The 18,724-nt window shown below is 39.1% G+C and overlaps 1 protein-coding gene across 1 annotated transcript in view; it reads left to right on the forward strand.

Moving 5' to 3' along the window:
- Window positions 1-1,133: 1,133 nt before the first annotated feature.
- klf5l (Kruppel-like factor 5 like) overlaps window positions 1,134-18,724 on the forward strand; it is an 81,469-nt gene continuing 63,878 nt past the window's right edge. The window contains exon 1 of the mRNA XM_041196048.1: window positions 1,134-1,451. Coding sequence (XP_041051982.1) covers window positions 1,284-1,451 — 168 coding nt within the window. The 5' untranslated portion in view covers window positions 1,134-1,283. The remainder of the gene's footprint in view (window positions 1,452-18,724) is intronic.

The raw sequence follows: 18,724 nt of genomic DNA on the forward strand, positions 1-18,724 counted from the left end.
ACGATGTCAGTATCTATGCAACAAGGACTGCAGCAGTTCAAGAAGGCTGTGCACCACCACCTTCTCAACAGCAATTAAAGATGGCAATAAATGCTGGCCTTGCCAGTGATGACCACATCCTTGAACAAAGAATAAAAAGTCATCTGGGCCCTCAGCTCTGGAATTCACTCCTGAAACCTCTGCCTCTCCAACTCTCTGTGCTCCTTTAAAATCACCCCTTAAAATTTACCTTCTGGTTGCCTACCCTAACAGTTCTTTCTTTGGATGGATGTTCATTTTTACCTAATTACACTCACATGAAAAGGCTTGAAACATTTCATTCAGTTAATAATACCATTAAGTGCAACTTGCATAACAAAATTTAGTAGCTTGAACACGGGTTGCCTGTTTTTTGTATATATATCTAGACAAACATGCAATGATGGAGGTTACATTAAGCATATCGCTATCGTGTGAAATGAATAGGATAAAATCTTCAGACACTTCCAGTACAATGATTTGAAGTATCACTTCCCCTTTAATAAGTGCATAGATGTTTTTTGTTAAAACAGTCAACAGATGAATAAAGCTGTTAGTGCCTTTTCCGTGTTTTCGTTCTTGTGGAGGAGCTGAAGAACCTGACGCTACACTGGCTCTTATGTTCAGGCGACTTTTGCAGTTACTTGTATTTTAAACAGATTTTGTGGCTATGGTAATAAACTGTTACTGGGGTTTCAAAGTACAGTGTTCACTCTGCGTCTGTTAGATTTATGAATGGGTTGACTTTTTTCGTTGTTTTATTTCGAGAAGAAACCCAAAGCCAGACTTACATTTTATAGCGCCCCCCACACCGCACCCCCCCCCCCCCCAACCCCCTCCGGAAAACATGTTCTTAACAAAAAAAACCCTAAAACTTTGTATTTCGCAATGGCCGGAATTGCTCAATGCGGAGGTGTGACATCGAAGCAAATCTCCACATCAGTCCCTGCGAAACCAGCTCGTGCTCCGCCCCCAAACCCCTCTGCCTGACCCCTCCCACTCCCCGGCGCGTGTGATTGACAACCAGGCCTGGGCCACTATTGGTGTCGCCGTGCTGTCAATCACAGGAACTGCGTTCAGGTATAGTTCAGGTGAGTGACAGATTGAGATCAGATCAGAGGCAGGCGAGCATCGTGCGGTGAGGCATTACTGTGGGCAAAGTTGGAATTCATTTAACTTGATTTCTTTTGTCTTCCATTCAATTATAATATATATACACACAAACACAGACCAAAAAAAAGTTAAGTCACGGGGGAAAGAAAGTGATGTCGAGTAGTGGGCTGGCAATCAGTGTGCCCAACACAGAAGAAAACGCTGTCTTTACTCAACTCAAACCAGTGAGCATGGCTGACGGAGCTTCAGAAGAGCAACCGGTGTTTGAAGACATCAAACCGGCCGTTAGGATGCTGGAGAATCAGCACGACTTGGCTCAGGTAAAAGGCCAGAGGAATCCGTCCTCCTGCTGTTTATTATTCTTAGTCGCCACAACAACAACAACAAAAAAAGCGGTCTTGCTTCGGGTCTGCTGTGTGGGGAGAACCGGCCGCGCCAAAACCAAAAGGTTTTCTCTTTTTTTAAAAAAAACATGGTTGGTGCGCTTTTCGTCAGCTGCTGAGTCAGGATGTTTCAGAAAGTTGAGATAATTAGCGATGGGGCCAAGGTGAGAATTTCAAGAAATAAAAGCGGGCCCCAGGTTGTGGAGGCTTTTTTTTTAATCTGCAGGACAAACTGGTTAAAATCAGAACAGGTCGGAAGGCGGCCTTCGTTAGCAGGGTCAGACGCTGCAACATTTGATACGGTGACAGTGCGTCCGGCTCCAAGTGTATTTGCAAAGTTAAACCAATTGCATTGACTTTAAAAATCGAAGGGTTGTGCTAAATGGTTTAGGATTCGTGCACTTTTGTTTTATTTCGTTTCCTTCTGTAACTCTGCCTGTTTACCTGAAACGAAAACCGTCTTCTTTCAAATCTAATGAAAATTTTGATCCCAGCAAATTTAGTCGGAGCTCTATTTTTACGTTGACTGAGATTTAATACTTAGTCCGTGAACTGTCAAAGATGGGAAATAATTGAAAGTAGGTCAGGGACATATTTATAAACAAATGATTTAAGGAGATTGTTTATTCTGGTTTGAATTATCCACAATCAATGCACTTTAATACCCTATTATTGTTTAAAGTTGAAATACATCAACCCCAAATAGCATACATACAAGTCCGTTAGATAACTCTCTGGAAGTCTTCCTTAAAATGGCAGGACATGGCCAAAGATGAACTGAGTTTTGTTCAATGGAAGAGAAACAAAACAAAGAATGGAGTTTTTGAGAAATATACCCCCACCGACACTTAAGTCCCTGATTCTGCGTCTAGACTCCTTATCTCTATGCTGCGGGCATTCAGGTGGGAAGCATTAATGACTTCAAAAGTTTGTACCAACACTTGAAGTCCATTGAGCATTTCATATAATTAGAATAGGATTGGGGAGGTTTGAGACTAAGAAAGAACCATTTTAATTTTAATTAAAATGTGATCTTTATCTTTCTCTCTCTCCCGCCTTGGTGCCTAGAATGATAAATAGATATTTGTTTCTGACAGGCAACATTTGAGATTTTGCAGACAAGTTGAGAAGCAAGTGCCAAATATTGAGCTGAATGTTGCCTGGAGAATAGTGCCAACTACTCCTGGGCATTGGTTTAAATTGTAAAAGGTACATTCTGTGATTTCTTTTATCTACTTGTAGTCCATTTAATTTTTTTTTAAAAATTCAAAAAGATTCTTGTTATTGTCAAATTCAAAATTAATAATTAAGATTTAATAGCCTTGTTTATGTTGCATATCCAGTTTTCATTGCTAGCTGCTGCCTTCAGAGATTTGGATCTATGAATCCTTGCTAAAATGTTAAATTCCTTTTTAAGTTTAAAATTGTAGGTATGCTGTGCACAGAGACAGGTACTCTGACTGAATGAATAAAATAATGAAGAGCTCTGTGAGCCACATTGCACAGTAGATGCAGAAGTCACAGGACCAGTGGTTGTATCATTTCAGAAACAAGTATTGGCTGTGATCAGATCCACGAACATGACTAGGAATCAGTCTTTCAATCTTTGATTTGGCCTTCTTTTATTGTATTTTTAATGATAGAATCGAGAATTAAAGTAATCCTAGACAAATGTTAAAACAGAAACAAAAATCATGTGTCTTTTATGATCACTGTTCCGCAAGAATAATTTAAGCATTTTTATTGCCTCCTGCTATAATTACTAAGGCTTATGATAAATGTTTTGTGTTATTGTATCATTGAGGTGCAAAGAATATTCAGGACTTCATTTTAATCTATATTGTGCTTATATAGAAATAGAAGGGAGGTACTCAATTAATAACGTCTTGGTCAAGATAAGAACTATGGACTGTAAACAGAAAAGGTCCTTTGTTTTGTGTATTTACATATTTAGCAAATAATTTGATAATTACTTTGCTGAAACAATATTGTTTTGAAAATTAACTGATTCCTTTAAAACAATATTAGGAGCATATCACTTTTTACATTAAATTTTGTGTATATTTTGTATACTTTTTTACCTTTGACTTCTGTGTATACATGCACCTGTAAGTATGTTTTATGTGTGATATATATACATACATTCTATACTTACACACTGGTGTAAATTAAAGATAAAAAACAGTCACCTTGAAGATACTCAAAGTAGCTAAAGTTGTTTAAATTGAGCTTTGCATTAAGTAGCAAGATAGCTTGGAGTGGGTGTGTGGCTTTTATCTTAGTTTCTGCCAAGGTGTAATACTCATCTGCTGTTAATGTGACTGTATTTTTAACAGGTAGGATAAATAACTTCTATAAATAAATAGTTAATTTAGTAAGATATTTAAGTATTTAACTTGCTGAAGCACCAAATGTATTAAACTCCAATGAATTGCACACAAACAATAAAAATAATTATATGTCACCAATAAAGGCATTTGCTTATTCACATTGACATATTCAAAGTGGACTAATGTCATTATGGTTTCAAATCAAAATGAATACCATAATCCGTTGCTAAAATCTGGTTAAGAACCTCGCCTTTTTACATTATGTAGAAAAACATTGTCAACAATAAATATATAAAATGAATATTTATATTCATTTGGGAAAAGAGTCCCAAGATGGAACATTAAATAAATATGGTTAGTTATGGATTTTAATGAGAGCACTTCAGAACTACAGTTGTTTTGTATTATCAACACATGATTGGGCAGTTAGTATATGCACTGACAGATTAACATGTCCTTAGGGGCTGAGGTATGGACTAATTTTTAAACTTTATCAAGAACATCTTTGGAATATATTTTGTTCATTATTGTAACCACTGGACCTCAGGCATCTGGGATGGGTGCGGTTATGTTCTTAATGAAAATCCTCTTCTTTAAATCTTTTAATTCACAGTTTGAAACATTGGAAACGCAAAATTAAAATTGTTGATCTCTTACAATATAAGTATTTTTAGTATCACTGTACCTCTTCTTTTTAGACTTGGATAAAAAGAAATGTGCTCTCAAATCCAAGCTGCATTAAGAAGTCACAACTATGCACTGTTTACATCTTTTTTGTCTCATTGTAGAGGGCAATGATAAACTGCAGTTTAGTAATCATAATTTTTTTAAAATAAAAATCTGAACAGTCAACTAATATGTATTTTGAATTTATTTTAATGTGAATATTTAGAATATTAATTTAACATACTAAATCATTTTTAAACTTTACTTAAGTTTAATTGAATATTTTCTTAATATGAGTGTATAAATATAATTTTCAACTTTCTGCATTATTTTGTACTTTTAAGTCCTAAATATATTTTAAGTGACTTATGAACTGTCAACATTGCAAGCCATTTGAGTTTTTTTATTTACCCAGTTGAAAATTGTTCATGGATTTTGAATATAAATAACTGTGCTTCCATCACGCAGCACCAACCTCCAGACTCGCTCTATAGACCACAATCATACTTCAGCCAAGTCTTTCTCTGTTAGACATATATTGGGCATTTTTTTCTGTTCTTGTTAATGTCCAGCAAATATTAACACAGCTACGATTTCAGGAGATAACATTTGACAATTGTTTAAAGCTAATTGCTAATCAGTAGCAACCAGACATTAAATATAGATGGCAAAACATTTTGGCTTCAATTTTTTTAAACCTATGTTAATATCCAACTAATATTACCTGCGCATAAAGATTGGGTTTAAAGAGAGAAAGGCCAATGTTTTGCCCAAGTTTACCTCTAAATTATTCATTTACAATAATGAGAATTTTCTGTAACTACCTGTCTTTCGTTAATTATTCTTGTATTTTCTGGCTTCATTCGTTGTCGCTGCTAATCATTTTTATCCTGAAACTAGCCTTAATCAAACAATTTAAGCATTCAGACGAGAGATCAAAATAATTGAAAATCAACACCAACCAGCAAAACTTTGTAATTAGCAAGAGTTTTCTGCCACTATGAATATGGCTAGTCAGTACAGAGCATCATCCATTAAAAAGAATAGTATCTGCTTCATTAGTATGGTTTGAGATAAAAAGATGATTTTGTGCACATACCTCAATTTTACTTCACTGAATTCACAGCTTAACTGCATTTACTTTTATCGCGTTCAAGTCCCACATAGGACATGAGCACAGAAAGCAAGGCTGACACTCCAGTGCAGCACTGAGGGAGTGCTGTATTGTTGAAATTGCTGTATTTTGGAGGTCCCATCTGTCTTCACAGGTGAATGTAAAAGATCTCTTGACACTTTTGATAAAGAGCAGGAGAGTTATACCCAATATCCTGGTCGACATTTATCCCTCAATCAATATCACAAAAATAGATTATCTGGTCATTACCACATTGCTGTTTTTGGGACCTTGCTGTGCAGAAATTAATTGTCACATTTCCTACATTGCAACAATGACTACACTTCAAAAGTACTTCATTAGCTGTAAAGCCCTTTCATATGTCAAAAGATGCTATATAAATACAAGTATTTTTTGTACGTTTAAGTATAATTGGCAATGTTGGCAGAGACTGGTCTGTATTTGGAGGTAACTAGTGTTCAAAGGAGGAGGCTAATTTAAATTGAATAAACTAGTATATATATATATATATATATATATATATATAACTGTTTTGCAGATGAACCCACTTTTATAACAGATCATAAATTTGCTGGGTTAAATCACAGTAGACAATGTAACTGATTCTGTTACATTGGCCAAAGTTTAACATGCTCAAAGTTACATGGTTATTGACCCAAGTGAAGCATTTTAAAGGCTCTGGTTAGCAAAAAAAACTATTTTATGCTAACATTCATTGTTTAATTGCCTAATTTGTTATAGCATTCCTATGTTGAAGTTAGCTGGAAGTCTCTTGGTGATTCTGTGTACAGTTATAACATTCCTATCTTTGAAACAAGCATTATCATTCTTATCAGTTTACCTGATTTAATTTCTAGAGGTTGCCTGGTTTATTTGAAATTCGACATATTCTAATAGTTACTACTGTTTCCTAGCAAAGTTTTAATTTAATAGTAATATTCATATTATTGTTAGTGACCAATTCTATCCCTAAATTGATTACCTGACTCTTATAGTTTGTTCATGAATTTCATCCCTTTAACTCCAGGTGATGGTGGCTTGTGCCAGATTCCCTCTTGTATCTTGCCCAGATTATACTAGACATTATACTAGGCATTAAGTATGCACAATGTATTGAACAATTGGAGCTAACAGAGCTGAGCCCTATTTTATCTTCACCCAATGTTCTCACACCTACTTTCCAGGTTTAGATTATGGTCGGGAGCAGGAAGTCTGATGTTCTTTTCCCTTTCATAAACTGAACAATTGGTTACTATGATCAATTAGAGCTCTCTTCACAAGTAAGATTAGATAACTCTGTACAATTGGTTCAGCACCAGTTACAGTTACAATTGGGAAAGTTCTAAAGCACCTTACATCCAAGTATTATAAGTCATTTATTCTGGAAAAACAATCAGTTTTTGGATTGACTTTGGAACTAACAGGATGGACTGTAGTCATTTCTTCCATTTGTGCATATATCCCTATGTTTGTAAGTGCCTTTTGAACCTTTTGGCATGCTATTGCCAGATTTTCAAGCACAATCATTTTCTTAAATGGACATTGCTTTTAAAGTTTCTAAAGTAATTGAAACTTCAAAGAATTTTAGAGCTGAAACCTGCTCTATCTTTACTGTAACATGTCATAAATTCAACACCAAGTCGTGAGTGCACAATGCAAGGAAATAGAACAAATGAAATAAAATGGCCACCATCTTTGCTATGCAGCTTCACAAAGGCATTTTGTAATTCCACCTACAATAAAGACTTATAGCAATAGCTCAAATGAGGCTTAATATGCATGTTCTGTGAACAACCTGTAACATCAACAACCAAACTCATGACACAAGAACCCATAATACTACCCCATTAATATTTTCTTTTAATCCTTATGAAGAAACTCAGTCAGATTTAGTATCCATGTTGTATATGGTGCAGCCATAACTGGCTGGAGGGAAATGTGTCTAGGTTACCCCTCCCTCGATCTGAAAGAAAGATTGTAATTCAAGATCTATTTATCGAAATCATGATTACATTTAGTTCTGAATTATTTGAACTCACTTTAAATCATTCTGATGTGTTGGATTTTACAGCCTCATGCTGGGCACGTTTTTGGTGGTGGGGAACATAAAATATGAGGGGTACCCAACCCACCATCTTCCTTCCCAGCCCCAAACTGTCCTCCATTATAGCTAGGTGGATGGGCGGCGAATTCAGCAGCCTGCCTGCCATATTTAAATAAAGAATTAAAAGCCAACTGATCAGGATATTACGCTGCCCACACTATAATATGGTTGGCATGAGCAGGCAGGCAGGAGTAAGCAGGCTGTTTTTTAAGACCAAGTTGAAAAAAGGCAGGAGGAAGGGAGGGCACCTCATTCGGAGGGTGCCCTGTGCACATTGGGGCATTGGACCTCCCCCCGCCCCGCCTCTTGTTTCTCACTGCCTGCCTTCCAAAGCCTGCCTGCCCCGACTCCCTCCTCTCCTCTTCCTTGGCTCTTGGATTCCTCCCCACTCTAAAATCCTGGGACTTACCTATCTTTGGCAGCCACCCCTCTTGTTCCTGCTCCTGTTTGCAGTCCCGGCATTGCCCACTACTAAACTCTGGGTTCTCAAAGATGCGACTTCCTCTCACCGAGGGGCGGAAGTCCCACTCTCACCTGGTTTAACCCATTGGCTGTGCTTTATGTCTAGCAGCCAACTTTCCTTCTGTGGGGTGTAGTGGAGGTGGGGTGCAGTGAGATTCTGTTAGGTATCAGGGTAAGCGTTCTTACTCAGTAATCTTTTAACAGAGATGAGAGTTGTAATATATATATTTACCTTTGTCTATGTTTCGTTTTTGCATGAGTTTCTCGAATTCTAGCAGTCTTAATTGCAAATAATTTATGTTGAGCTTACCCTTTGCGCAAGTGATTAGAAGTTATTAAAAAGAGGAAGTGATAAAATAAAGATGGACTGTGGATGGTCCATCTTGGGGTTGGAAAGAAAATGTCTTAAGATTTTCAGGCTGGATATGTCATGCAATCTTATAGATGCCTCTTAAAAAGTTATTGTCTTTTTTTCTTGTCCCTTCAACATTTTCCCTTCCTGTTACTGAGTAATCCTGTGGTATGGTGCCACTGGTACAAGTACATCTTTGGCATCTCACCCAAGTGGTCACTCTTCTGTTGGCAAGCTCCTTTACTGTGGGGGCCAGCACAACCAAACCTGATCTTTCCTCACCAGACATGCATTTTGTAGCATCCATAAGTTGTACTTCCCTAACCCAGGATCACTGAGGCCAGTTGTCGTGCCCCTGCTGCCATCTTGGCTGAGATCAGCTAACTCAGTACAAACTGGCCTGACCCTGCAGTTTTCCTGCCATGCACTGTTCAGTTCCTCTAAGGAGTATATTTTCTTAAAACAATTGTAAACTTGAACACCTTTTCCCTCCACTGATCAACTTCAGATAGTATGGAAAGTTAGAACAGCATAGCCTAATGTAGAATTATTACTTGTTAACATGTTAGAGAAGTGATGAATGAAGATGGTGAATCATTTGTAGCAGCACTACTCCTGAAATGTATAGTTATGATATTTTACCAGGATGAAAATCAGTTGAAAAGGCACAGCTGCACCTGGGACAGATACTAGAAAATAATCATTTGCCCAATTAAATTCTACCTGTTCCAGATGCCCGCTGAAATGATTAACAGGAAAACAATTTAACAAGAGGTTGAACTTTTGCAGTTTTAAGTCACAATAGAGACAGTATAAGTCCTTTATTATATTAAGTCAAATAACATTGGGCTGACATCATTGTGCCAAGAATCACTTAGTATTATATTTCTAATGGTGACCCTGCTTTGTCAGTTGGTTAAATGCAGGGGTTGGTGAGAAGCAGAAGAAAGCAGCTATTTTCTTCTCTGTTAAGGAATGGAAGCAGAATCAATATATGGGTAACCAAACTAAGGCCTATGAGACATGGGGAACCTGGACAAATACTCCTCCCCTCCCCTCTGGTTGCCACATGTCCAAGATTGGACTTAATGCTTTTTCTCATGGATTTTTTGAAAATTTCAGAAGTACATACCTTGCCTAATTTTTAGAGTATAATTATATTCTTCCACTGAGATTTATCATGATGTAGAGATGTTAATTAAGAAATTCAATTAATTGTCATTCTTATCAAAGCAAATGACAAAATTGAAGGAATGAACATAGCAAACCTCTCTAACCTCCACCTATTCCATGTCAAGTTTTGGATGAGGCAAAGAGTGAAAAACTCATACTTATCACATTAGAGATAAAGAACAGGTATGAGCTAACTGGGCCTCTCCAACTCTACCCGTCAGTCCACTAGCATGAGAATTTGATCTTACTAATGTTAGAAGTTCTTAATTCAGTATGCTGTAGACTCCCCTTTCATGACGAAAACTATATTGGCCTTCTTAAAACCAGATACTGTTTCTTTAATAAAATATGCAAAACAGAAACATAGTGGATTTATTTAATCCTAGAAATGTCTTATCCCATGTTGCTGTAATGAGCGCACTGGCCAATCCTTACAATGATAGCAAATTAAATAAAGATAATCTAGCCATGAGTTTACACTTAGAGTCACTGGAAACAGCAGTAACTATTTACTGCCTTAAAGAGATGAATTCTATACTAATTGGATCTAAGGACTAGAAATTGCTTGAAACTAATTGCCACTATCTACTGATCAAAAGCCACAATTTCAAAAGCTGATAGGAAAGTAAAGCCTAAGGAGAGTTTCATAATTGAATAGAAGGAAGACAGTGCTGTACTGAAGCAACCTGCACAACCTGTTGTATATGACAGTGCTTTATATCCCTCTATTTTCCATTCAGCTATTATATTGGAGAATTGTTGATGAACGTTGGTTCTGAATAATTTGCCAATTCTTTGCTAATACTTGCTTACATGTTTTAATAGAAAGAAAATGGTGATTCACTAATGTTGATGTTTGTCAAATTACTCTGTAGGGAGTATTATTTTGTACAGTATTAGTAATGACCATTTTAACATACCCTATAGATGTTGCTATACTACTATACTATTTATCCAATTGCTGGACACCATGTTGAAGTGCCAACCCTCCCCTCTTTGTCTAATTTTTTTTCCTTTGCTTCCCTGAGGAATACTTTATAAAAGTAAAGACTCCATTAAGTGTCAAATGAGTAATAGTGCAACTTTCAGGGAATTTAAAACTGCTTTGGACTTCAGAAGTTCTGGATTGTTACAATCTTTCATTTAATTTGCTTGATACAAAATATGCAAATGAAAGTAATGAAATAAAGTGTATTTATGCTAAGAACTGTTGTTCTGAAATAAGATGAGTTGACAGGTTTGTTCCTTACAATGCCTGCCTAAAAGAGTGAGCTGACGGCCATCTTTGCCCCAGGCTACTTCCAAAGGCACTGTTGAATCAGCCAACTGAAGATCTATGAGAACATCTTCTGATCCTTATTATCCTCTGATTCACCATCAGGGGAAACATCACACCTCCATCTGCTGCCTCTCTTCCTATGAAACGTTGATGAATTCATTGTATACACATTCAGAAGGGAGATACTTTTCCATATTATAAATTTAAACATCAACATATACTAAACCTGGTATGAAGTCTTAGTTTCCATGTTCTCTGGGATAATTTAGAAGTACACTTGTAGTGAAACATGACCAAAATAATTCAGAACTGTTGTATATTGGGCAAATTGCCTCTGTTCCTATATTTACACAAGGGGTGGCATTTTACATGCCCTTGGTGGTGGGCGGGGGACACATAAAATAGGGTGCCCGCCCATCCCACCACCTCCCCACCCACCCCCAAGCTCACCCATCCTGCCCACCATTTTTAAACAGATAATCAAGAGTCAATTGGGCTTGTTAACAAACGGAGTGCAGCTGACCTGAGTGAAAACTTGGAGTTTGGTGAGGGGGTGTTTTAAGCATTAATTTTGTTCTTAAATTTTGTCCTTACAATCTAATCTAGTCTATAGTTAGCAGTAAATGGAAAGTAGTGCGTAAGCAGGCTAAGTTCTTTCTTTCTTGTAGTTTAGATAGGGTAAACTCACTCTCAGTTGTAGGAGCTGTGTAGCTAATTAGCTAACTGGTTGAATATGGTTACTGTAGCCCCAGTTCGGTTTACTATAAATTCAGGGCTCTTTAGTGCAGCCAAGCTAACTGAGTGAAGACTTGGAATTGGGTGAGAGGGGAGTTTGGTGAAGGTGAGGGGAAAGGATGTGTTTGTTTCTTTTTCCATCTTTCTCACCCCATAGTAATTGTTTCTTGCTCTACCATGGGGAAAGCAACTAGCTGTTTGGTGAGTATCTGGTGAGTAGTTAAGTTCTATTCTATTCCTAAGGTTTAAAATAGTACATAAATTTGTGGTAAAGTTAATAAAATATAAAAGAAAGCAACAGAAATAAGTGATTAATTAAATAATTAGTTAAAACACATTAAGAATGGCAGGACAGGTGATGCATCAGGCTGCAGCTTATGGGAGCTCTTGGATAACGTTATGATCAGGGCAAATACATCTGCAATAAGTGGTTGCGGCTTGAGGAACTTGGGCTCAGAGTCATTGAACTGCAGGCTCAGCTGCAGACACTGTGATGCATCAGGGAGGGGGAAAGTTACCTGGATGCTTTATACCAGGAGACAGTCACACCATTTAGGATAGGGTCTTCTGATTTGGTCAGTGGCCAGTGACAGGAGGATGTGACTGCAAGCGAAGCAGATAAGGGGACCCAGAGGGTAGGAGTGTGAGCCTCTGCAATTGTCCAATAGGTTTGAGGTTCTCTCAGCTTGTTTGGAGACTGCAGGATGGATGAGAAAACGGACCATGGCACCATGGTACAAGAAGCCCATTGAAGTGGTGGGAGCAAAAAGTAATATAGTGGTAGTAGGGGACATAATAGTGAAGGGGATTGACACTGTTCCCTGCAGCAAAGATCAAAAGTCCAGGCAGCTTTGTCGCCTGTCCAGTGCCAGGGTTCGGGACATCTGCTCAGGGCTGGAGAGGAACTTGCAGTGGGAGGGTAAGCATCCAGAGGTCGTGGTCCATGTAGGTACCAATGACATAGGCAGGATAAGGAAGGAGGCTCTGCATTGTCAGTATGACAAGCAAGGCCCCAAATTAAGAAGCAGAACCTCAAAGGTAATATTTTCTAGATTATTACCTGAGCCGCATGCAAATTGGCATAGGACAAATAAAATTAGAGAAATTAATATGTGGCTGAACGACTGGTGTGGAAGAAGTGGGTTCTGGTTTGTGGGGCACTGGCACCAGCATTGGGGAAAGTGAGATCTTTACTATTGGGCTGGTCTGCACCTGAACCATGCTGGGGCTTGTGTCCTCGTGAGTCGCGTAACTAGGGAAGTAGAGAGGGTTTTAAACTGAATAGTGGGGGCAAGGGATCAAATTTGGAAAGATGTGGTAAACCAAAAAGCAGAGACAAGGTAAGAGAGAAAGGTATTAATATAGGAAATGATAAACAGACTGTGAGAGGAAGGGAAAAAGAGTACAATTCTAAGAGTAGATCAGCAGGTAAGGCGAGACCCCACAAAAATAATAAAAGGACAAAACTAAAGGCTCTGTATCTAAATGCACATATCATTCAAAACAATACAGATGAACTGATAGCGCAAATAGAAATAAATAAATACATTATGATGAAGGGTCATATGGACTCGAAACATCAACTGTATCCCTCTCTGCAAATGCTGTCAGACCTGCTGAGTTTTTCCAGGTATTTTTGTTTTTGTTATAAATAAGTACAATCTGATAGCCACTACAGAGACATGGCTACAGGATGACATAGATTGAGACCTGAATATTGAAGGGTCCATGACATTTAGGAAGGACAGGAAGTTATGAAAAGGTGACTCGGTTAATTAATGATGGATTAGCACATTAGAGAGGGATGACCTAAGTTCAGGAAACAAGGATATAGAAGCGGTTTGGGTTGAGATGAGGAATGATAAAGGCAAGAAGTCACTTGTGGGAGTGGTATATGGGACCCCTAATTGTAACTTTTCCATGGTAGGGCAGAGTATATAAAAAAAGATAATGGGAGCTTGCCAGAAAGATACAGCAATAATCATGGAGGGTTCTAACCTACTTATAGACTGGAAGAATCAGATGGGTAAGGTAGTGTAGATGAAGAGTTCAAAGAATGGTTTCGGGATAGTTTCTTAGAACAGCATGTTCTGGAGCCAACCAAAGAGCAGGCTATACTAGACCTTGTGCTGAGCAACGATATGGGATTAACTGATAACTTCATAGTGAAGGCACACCTAGGTACCAGCGATCATAATATGACTGAATTTTATATTCATTTTGAGGGAGAAAAGGTGCATCCAAAACTAGTATATTAATTTAAATAAAATCAATTATGAGGGCATGAAAGCAGAGATAGCTAAAGTGAACTGGCAAATGAGGTTAAGGGATAGGTCAATAGAGGTTCAGTGGCAGACATTTAAAGGGATATTTCAGAATACGCAGAATAGATACATTCCAATGAGAAAGAAAAATTCCAAGCGGAGGGCCCACCAACTGTGGCAAACCGAGTTAAAAACAGCATCAAACTTAAAGAAAAGGCATATAATTACGTAAAGGCAGGTTGCCAGTTAGAAGATTGAAAGAATATAAAGAACAGCAAAGAATGACAAAAAGGTTAATAAGAAGGAAAAAATTAGAGTATGAGAGAATGCTAGCTATTAATGTAAAGATGGGATAGTAAGAGTTTCTATAGATATTTAAATAAGAAAAGAGTTACCAAGTGAGCGTTGGTCCTGTAGAAAGTATGTCTGGGAAATTGATAATGGAAAGTAGGGAGATGGCGGATGAATTAAACAGATGTTTTGCTTTGGTCTTCACTGTAGAAGACACAAGTAACATCCTGGAAATGGAAGGGAGGGATGAATTTAAGCAGGTATTTTGCTTTGGTCTTCACTATAGAGGACACAAGTAATAACCCAGAAATAGATGTAACTCAGGAAACAGAAGGGAGGGAGGAACTCTGGAAAATTACAATCACCAGGGAAGTGGTATTGAACAAATTGTTGGGGATGCGGGCTGACAAATCTCCAGGTCCAGATGGACTTCACCCTAAGGTCTTGGAAGAAATGGTTAGTGAGATAGATGATGCATTGGTTTTAATTTTCCAAAATGCCCTAGATTCGAGGAAGATTCCATTAGATTGGAAAATAGCAAATGTAACTCCTTTATTCAAAAAAGGAGGGAGACAGAGAGCAGGAAACAACACAGTTAGCCTAACACCTGTCATAGTAATTAGGGAAGCTAATAGAATGTTATCATTCATTATGAATGGAATTGATTACAAAAGTAGGGAGGTTATGCTTCAGTTGTACAGGGCATTGGTGAGACCATACCTGGAGTATTGTGAACTGTATTGGTTTCCTTATTTAAAAAAAGATGTAAATGCATTGGAAGCAGTTCAAAGAAGGTTTACTAGACTATTACCAGGAAAGGGCGGGTTGTCTTATGAGGAAACGCTGGCCAGGTTAGGCTTGTATCCACTGGAACGTAAAAGAGTAAGGGGCAACTTAATTGAAGCCTGTAGGATTTGAGGGGTTGACAGGGTGGATGTGGAGAGGATGTTTTCTCTTATGGGAGACTCTAGAACTGGGGGTCACTGTTCTTTTAAGACAGAGATGAGGAGAATTTTTTTCTCTCATAGGGTTAGCGTCTTTGGAACTCTCTTCCTTAAAAGGCAGTGGAAGCAGGGTCTTTGAATGTTTTCAAGGCAGAGGTAGATAGATTCTTGATTAACAAGGGGGTGAAAGCATATCAGGAGTAGGCAGGAATGTGGGCTTGAGGTTACATTCAGATCAGTCATGATCTTATTGAATGGCGGAGCAGGCTCGAGGGGCCGAGTGGCCTACTCCTGCTCCTAATTCGAATGTTCATATGATGATACACTGTCATGCCATAAAACGGTGTGAGCTGTTGGGCGGGAGTGGGCAAGCAGATTTTTTTGTTTTTAATCCTCAAAGGGTGGCAAGGAGGGAGTGTTATTATCTTTGGGGGCTGCCCTTTGCGGATCCAGGGCAACCTCCCTAAGATTGAAACACCCCTTTCTTCCTACCCACCTCCTGCATTAAACACATCACCCCCACCCCCCTGCACCTCCCTCCCTAGCCTGCCTAAACCCTCTCTCCCTAAGACCCTGGATTTATCTGTCTCCAGGTTCCTTGGGCCGCCTTCTTCCTGGTTGCAATCCAGGTAGTGCCCACTAATGCACTCCTAGCTCCCAATGGTGGAACCTCCTCCCCAGTGAGGGGTGGAGGTCCCACACTGCCCCTCCCTCGCCTGCCCATAGCGTGTATGGCTGCGGGCAGGCTGTCTGGCATGGAGTGTGTTGGCTCCTCACCAACTTTGCTTTGTGGGGGTGGAGGGAGGGGGGGTGGGGTGGGGGGGTGGCGTGGTGAGCCGTCCTACCCAAGGTTTCACAATGAGATGTGGCTTTACTATGTCATTGTTCTTTTAGATACTGTAAAGATTAGTGTTTTTATGCTTCAGTGGAAACCTTTGAAATATGGGTCAGAATTTTGACCCTCATGTGGGGATGCGTATGGAGATGGGCAGGCATGAAAGTTTGGTTTGATGGCAGCATCCCACCCCAGGACCATTTTTCTGGCAGAAAAGTAATTCTGACAAATTACTGGCCAGTCAGCCTGTGGGTCACCAAAAGTGTTGGGAACTGGGCCAGCTGCCTGGATGCAACTTCCCGGTGGCAGACTGGGGCCAGCACTCCAGGTAAACTTTGTAACCCTCCCTACCTACCATGCTCCAGCTGCAAACTGCAGGCTACCTTTCCCTTCCATAATGGTGGCATAAGACACAAACAATGGAAGTAGCAGTAGATTATACAGCCCATAGACCCTGCTCCACTATTTAATGATCTTGGGCTGATCTTGGGCTTCATCTCCGCTTTCCTGTCCACTCCCCTTATCCTTTGACTCCCTGACAGTCCAAAAATCTGTCTATCTCACCCTTAAATATATTCAATGATGGAGCATCCACAACTCCACAGTAGAGAATTCCAAAGATTCTTAATCTTTTGAGTGAAGAAATTTCTCATCTCAGTCCTAAATGATCAACTCCTTATCATAAGACTGTGCCCTCATGTTCTGGATTCCTCAACCAGGTACAGAATCTTATATGTTTTAATAAGATCATCACTCATACTTCTAAACTCCACAGAATATAGGCCTAATTTACTCAGCCGCTCCTCATAGGATAACTTTCTCATCCCAGGAACCATCTAGCGAACCTTCGCTGTACTGCCTCCAGTGCAAGTATATCTTTAAATATGGAGAGCAAAACTGCACACACTACTCCAGGTGTGATCTCACCAAATCCCTGTAGGATTGTGCAAGATTTCCTTCACTCTGATTTCTTTGCAATAAAAGCCACATGCCATTTAATTTCCTAATTGCTTATTGTGCCTGCATGCTAACTTTCTGTGTTCCTTGTATGAGTACACTCAAGTCTCTCTGAACATCAACATTTACAAGTTTTATGCCATTTAAAAAACATTTTGCTTTTCTATTTTTATGTCCAAAGGGAATAACTTCACACTTCCCCACTTTATGCTCCATTTGCCAGCTTGTTGCCCACTCACTGTCCATACCTCTTTACAGACTGTGTCCTCCTCATAGCTTACATTTCCACCTAATTTTGTGTTGTCAGCAAACTTAGGTGCATTATTCTCTATCTCTGTGCCTAATTCAATAACATAAATTTTGAATAGTTGAGGCCCCAACCCTGATCCTTGCAGCACTCCACCGGTCATAACCTGTCAACTTGAAAAAGCCCCATTTATGCCTACTCTTTGCTTCCTGACCATTAACCAATTCTCTACCCATGCTAATATATTATCTCCAACTCCACTAGCCCTTATCTTGCAAATTAACCTTTTGTGTGACACCTTATTGAATGTCTTTTGGAAATCCAGGTATACTACATCTACCAGTTCCCCTTTATCTACCCTATTAGTTACATCTTCAAAAAAAACTCTAATAAATTTGTCAAATACTAATTCCCTTTCATAAAACCATGTTGACTGTCTGATTATACTATGATTTTCTAAATGCATTGTTAAGACTTCCTTAATAGTAGATTCCAACACTTTCTTAATGACTGATGTCAGGCTAACTGCCCTGTAGTTCCTTTTCTCTCTCCCCCCTTTCTTGAATAGCAGTGTTAAATTTGTAGCATGACAGTGGTGGCCATTTTTTTTTTAATTTAAAAGTTTTAAAAGATGCTGAGTGTCTCTCAAGATGGAGGTGCCCTCTCTCTCTTACCTAAAATGACAGGCTGCAGCTTCTTCCAAGCTGGATGGCCTCCCCACACGACCCTCATTGACCCCAAAGTCAGGATCCCCTACACCAGAACCCAAAATTCTACCCATGGACTCAGAATTGTCAGCCTTATTTGAATAGTTTTGGCATGCTCCCAGTGGGATTCCCACCTGCAGTGCGGAGACCACCCAGGAAGAGGGAGAAACATTACTGGTCCTGGCTTCAGGCATTGCAGACTTTGTTTTTGAATGTTCTCAGGGCAGTTAAAGAAATTATTACTTTTTTATTCATTCATGGGATGTGGGCGTAGCTGGCTAGGCCAGCAGTTATTGCCCATCTCTAATTGCCCTTGTTCAGAGGGTATTTAAGAGTCAGCCACTCTTCCTCATCCAGTTAGCACTGCAGGCACATTATAGTGGATCTGGAGTCCCATGTAGGCCAGACCAGGTAAGGACAGCAGATTTCAAAAATGCACATTTCCTGGGCAGAGGAATTGTAATCAATTACGCTACACTTACCACAGCAACATAATACAAAAAGAATGTACCAGCATTCCAACTCTCTGGTATTACTATGGTTTTAATGATAGGAGATATCTTAAATGGCAATTTTCCATTATTAGTATGCAATCTGACTAGAGCCACCTTCAATAGAGCAGGTATATTCAAAGTTCTACATCTGTTGACAAAAAATCGCAGTAGTGCCACTGTCCATGGAGATGGCAGAATGCCTACACTGGAGAACAAGCATAACTCCAGTGGATAA

The sequence above is a fragment of the Carcharodon carcharias genome, chromosome 9 (assembly GCF_017639515.1).
Source record: "Carcharodon carcharias isolate sCarCar2 chromosome 9, sCarCar2.pri, whole genome shotgun sequence".
Taxonomy (NCBI): Eukaryota; Metazoa; Chordata; class Chondrichthyes; order Lamniformes; family Lamnidae; genus Carcharodon; species Carcharodon carcharias.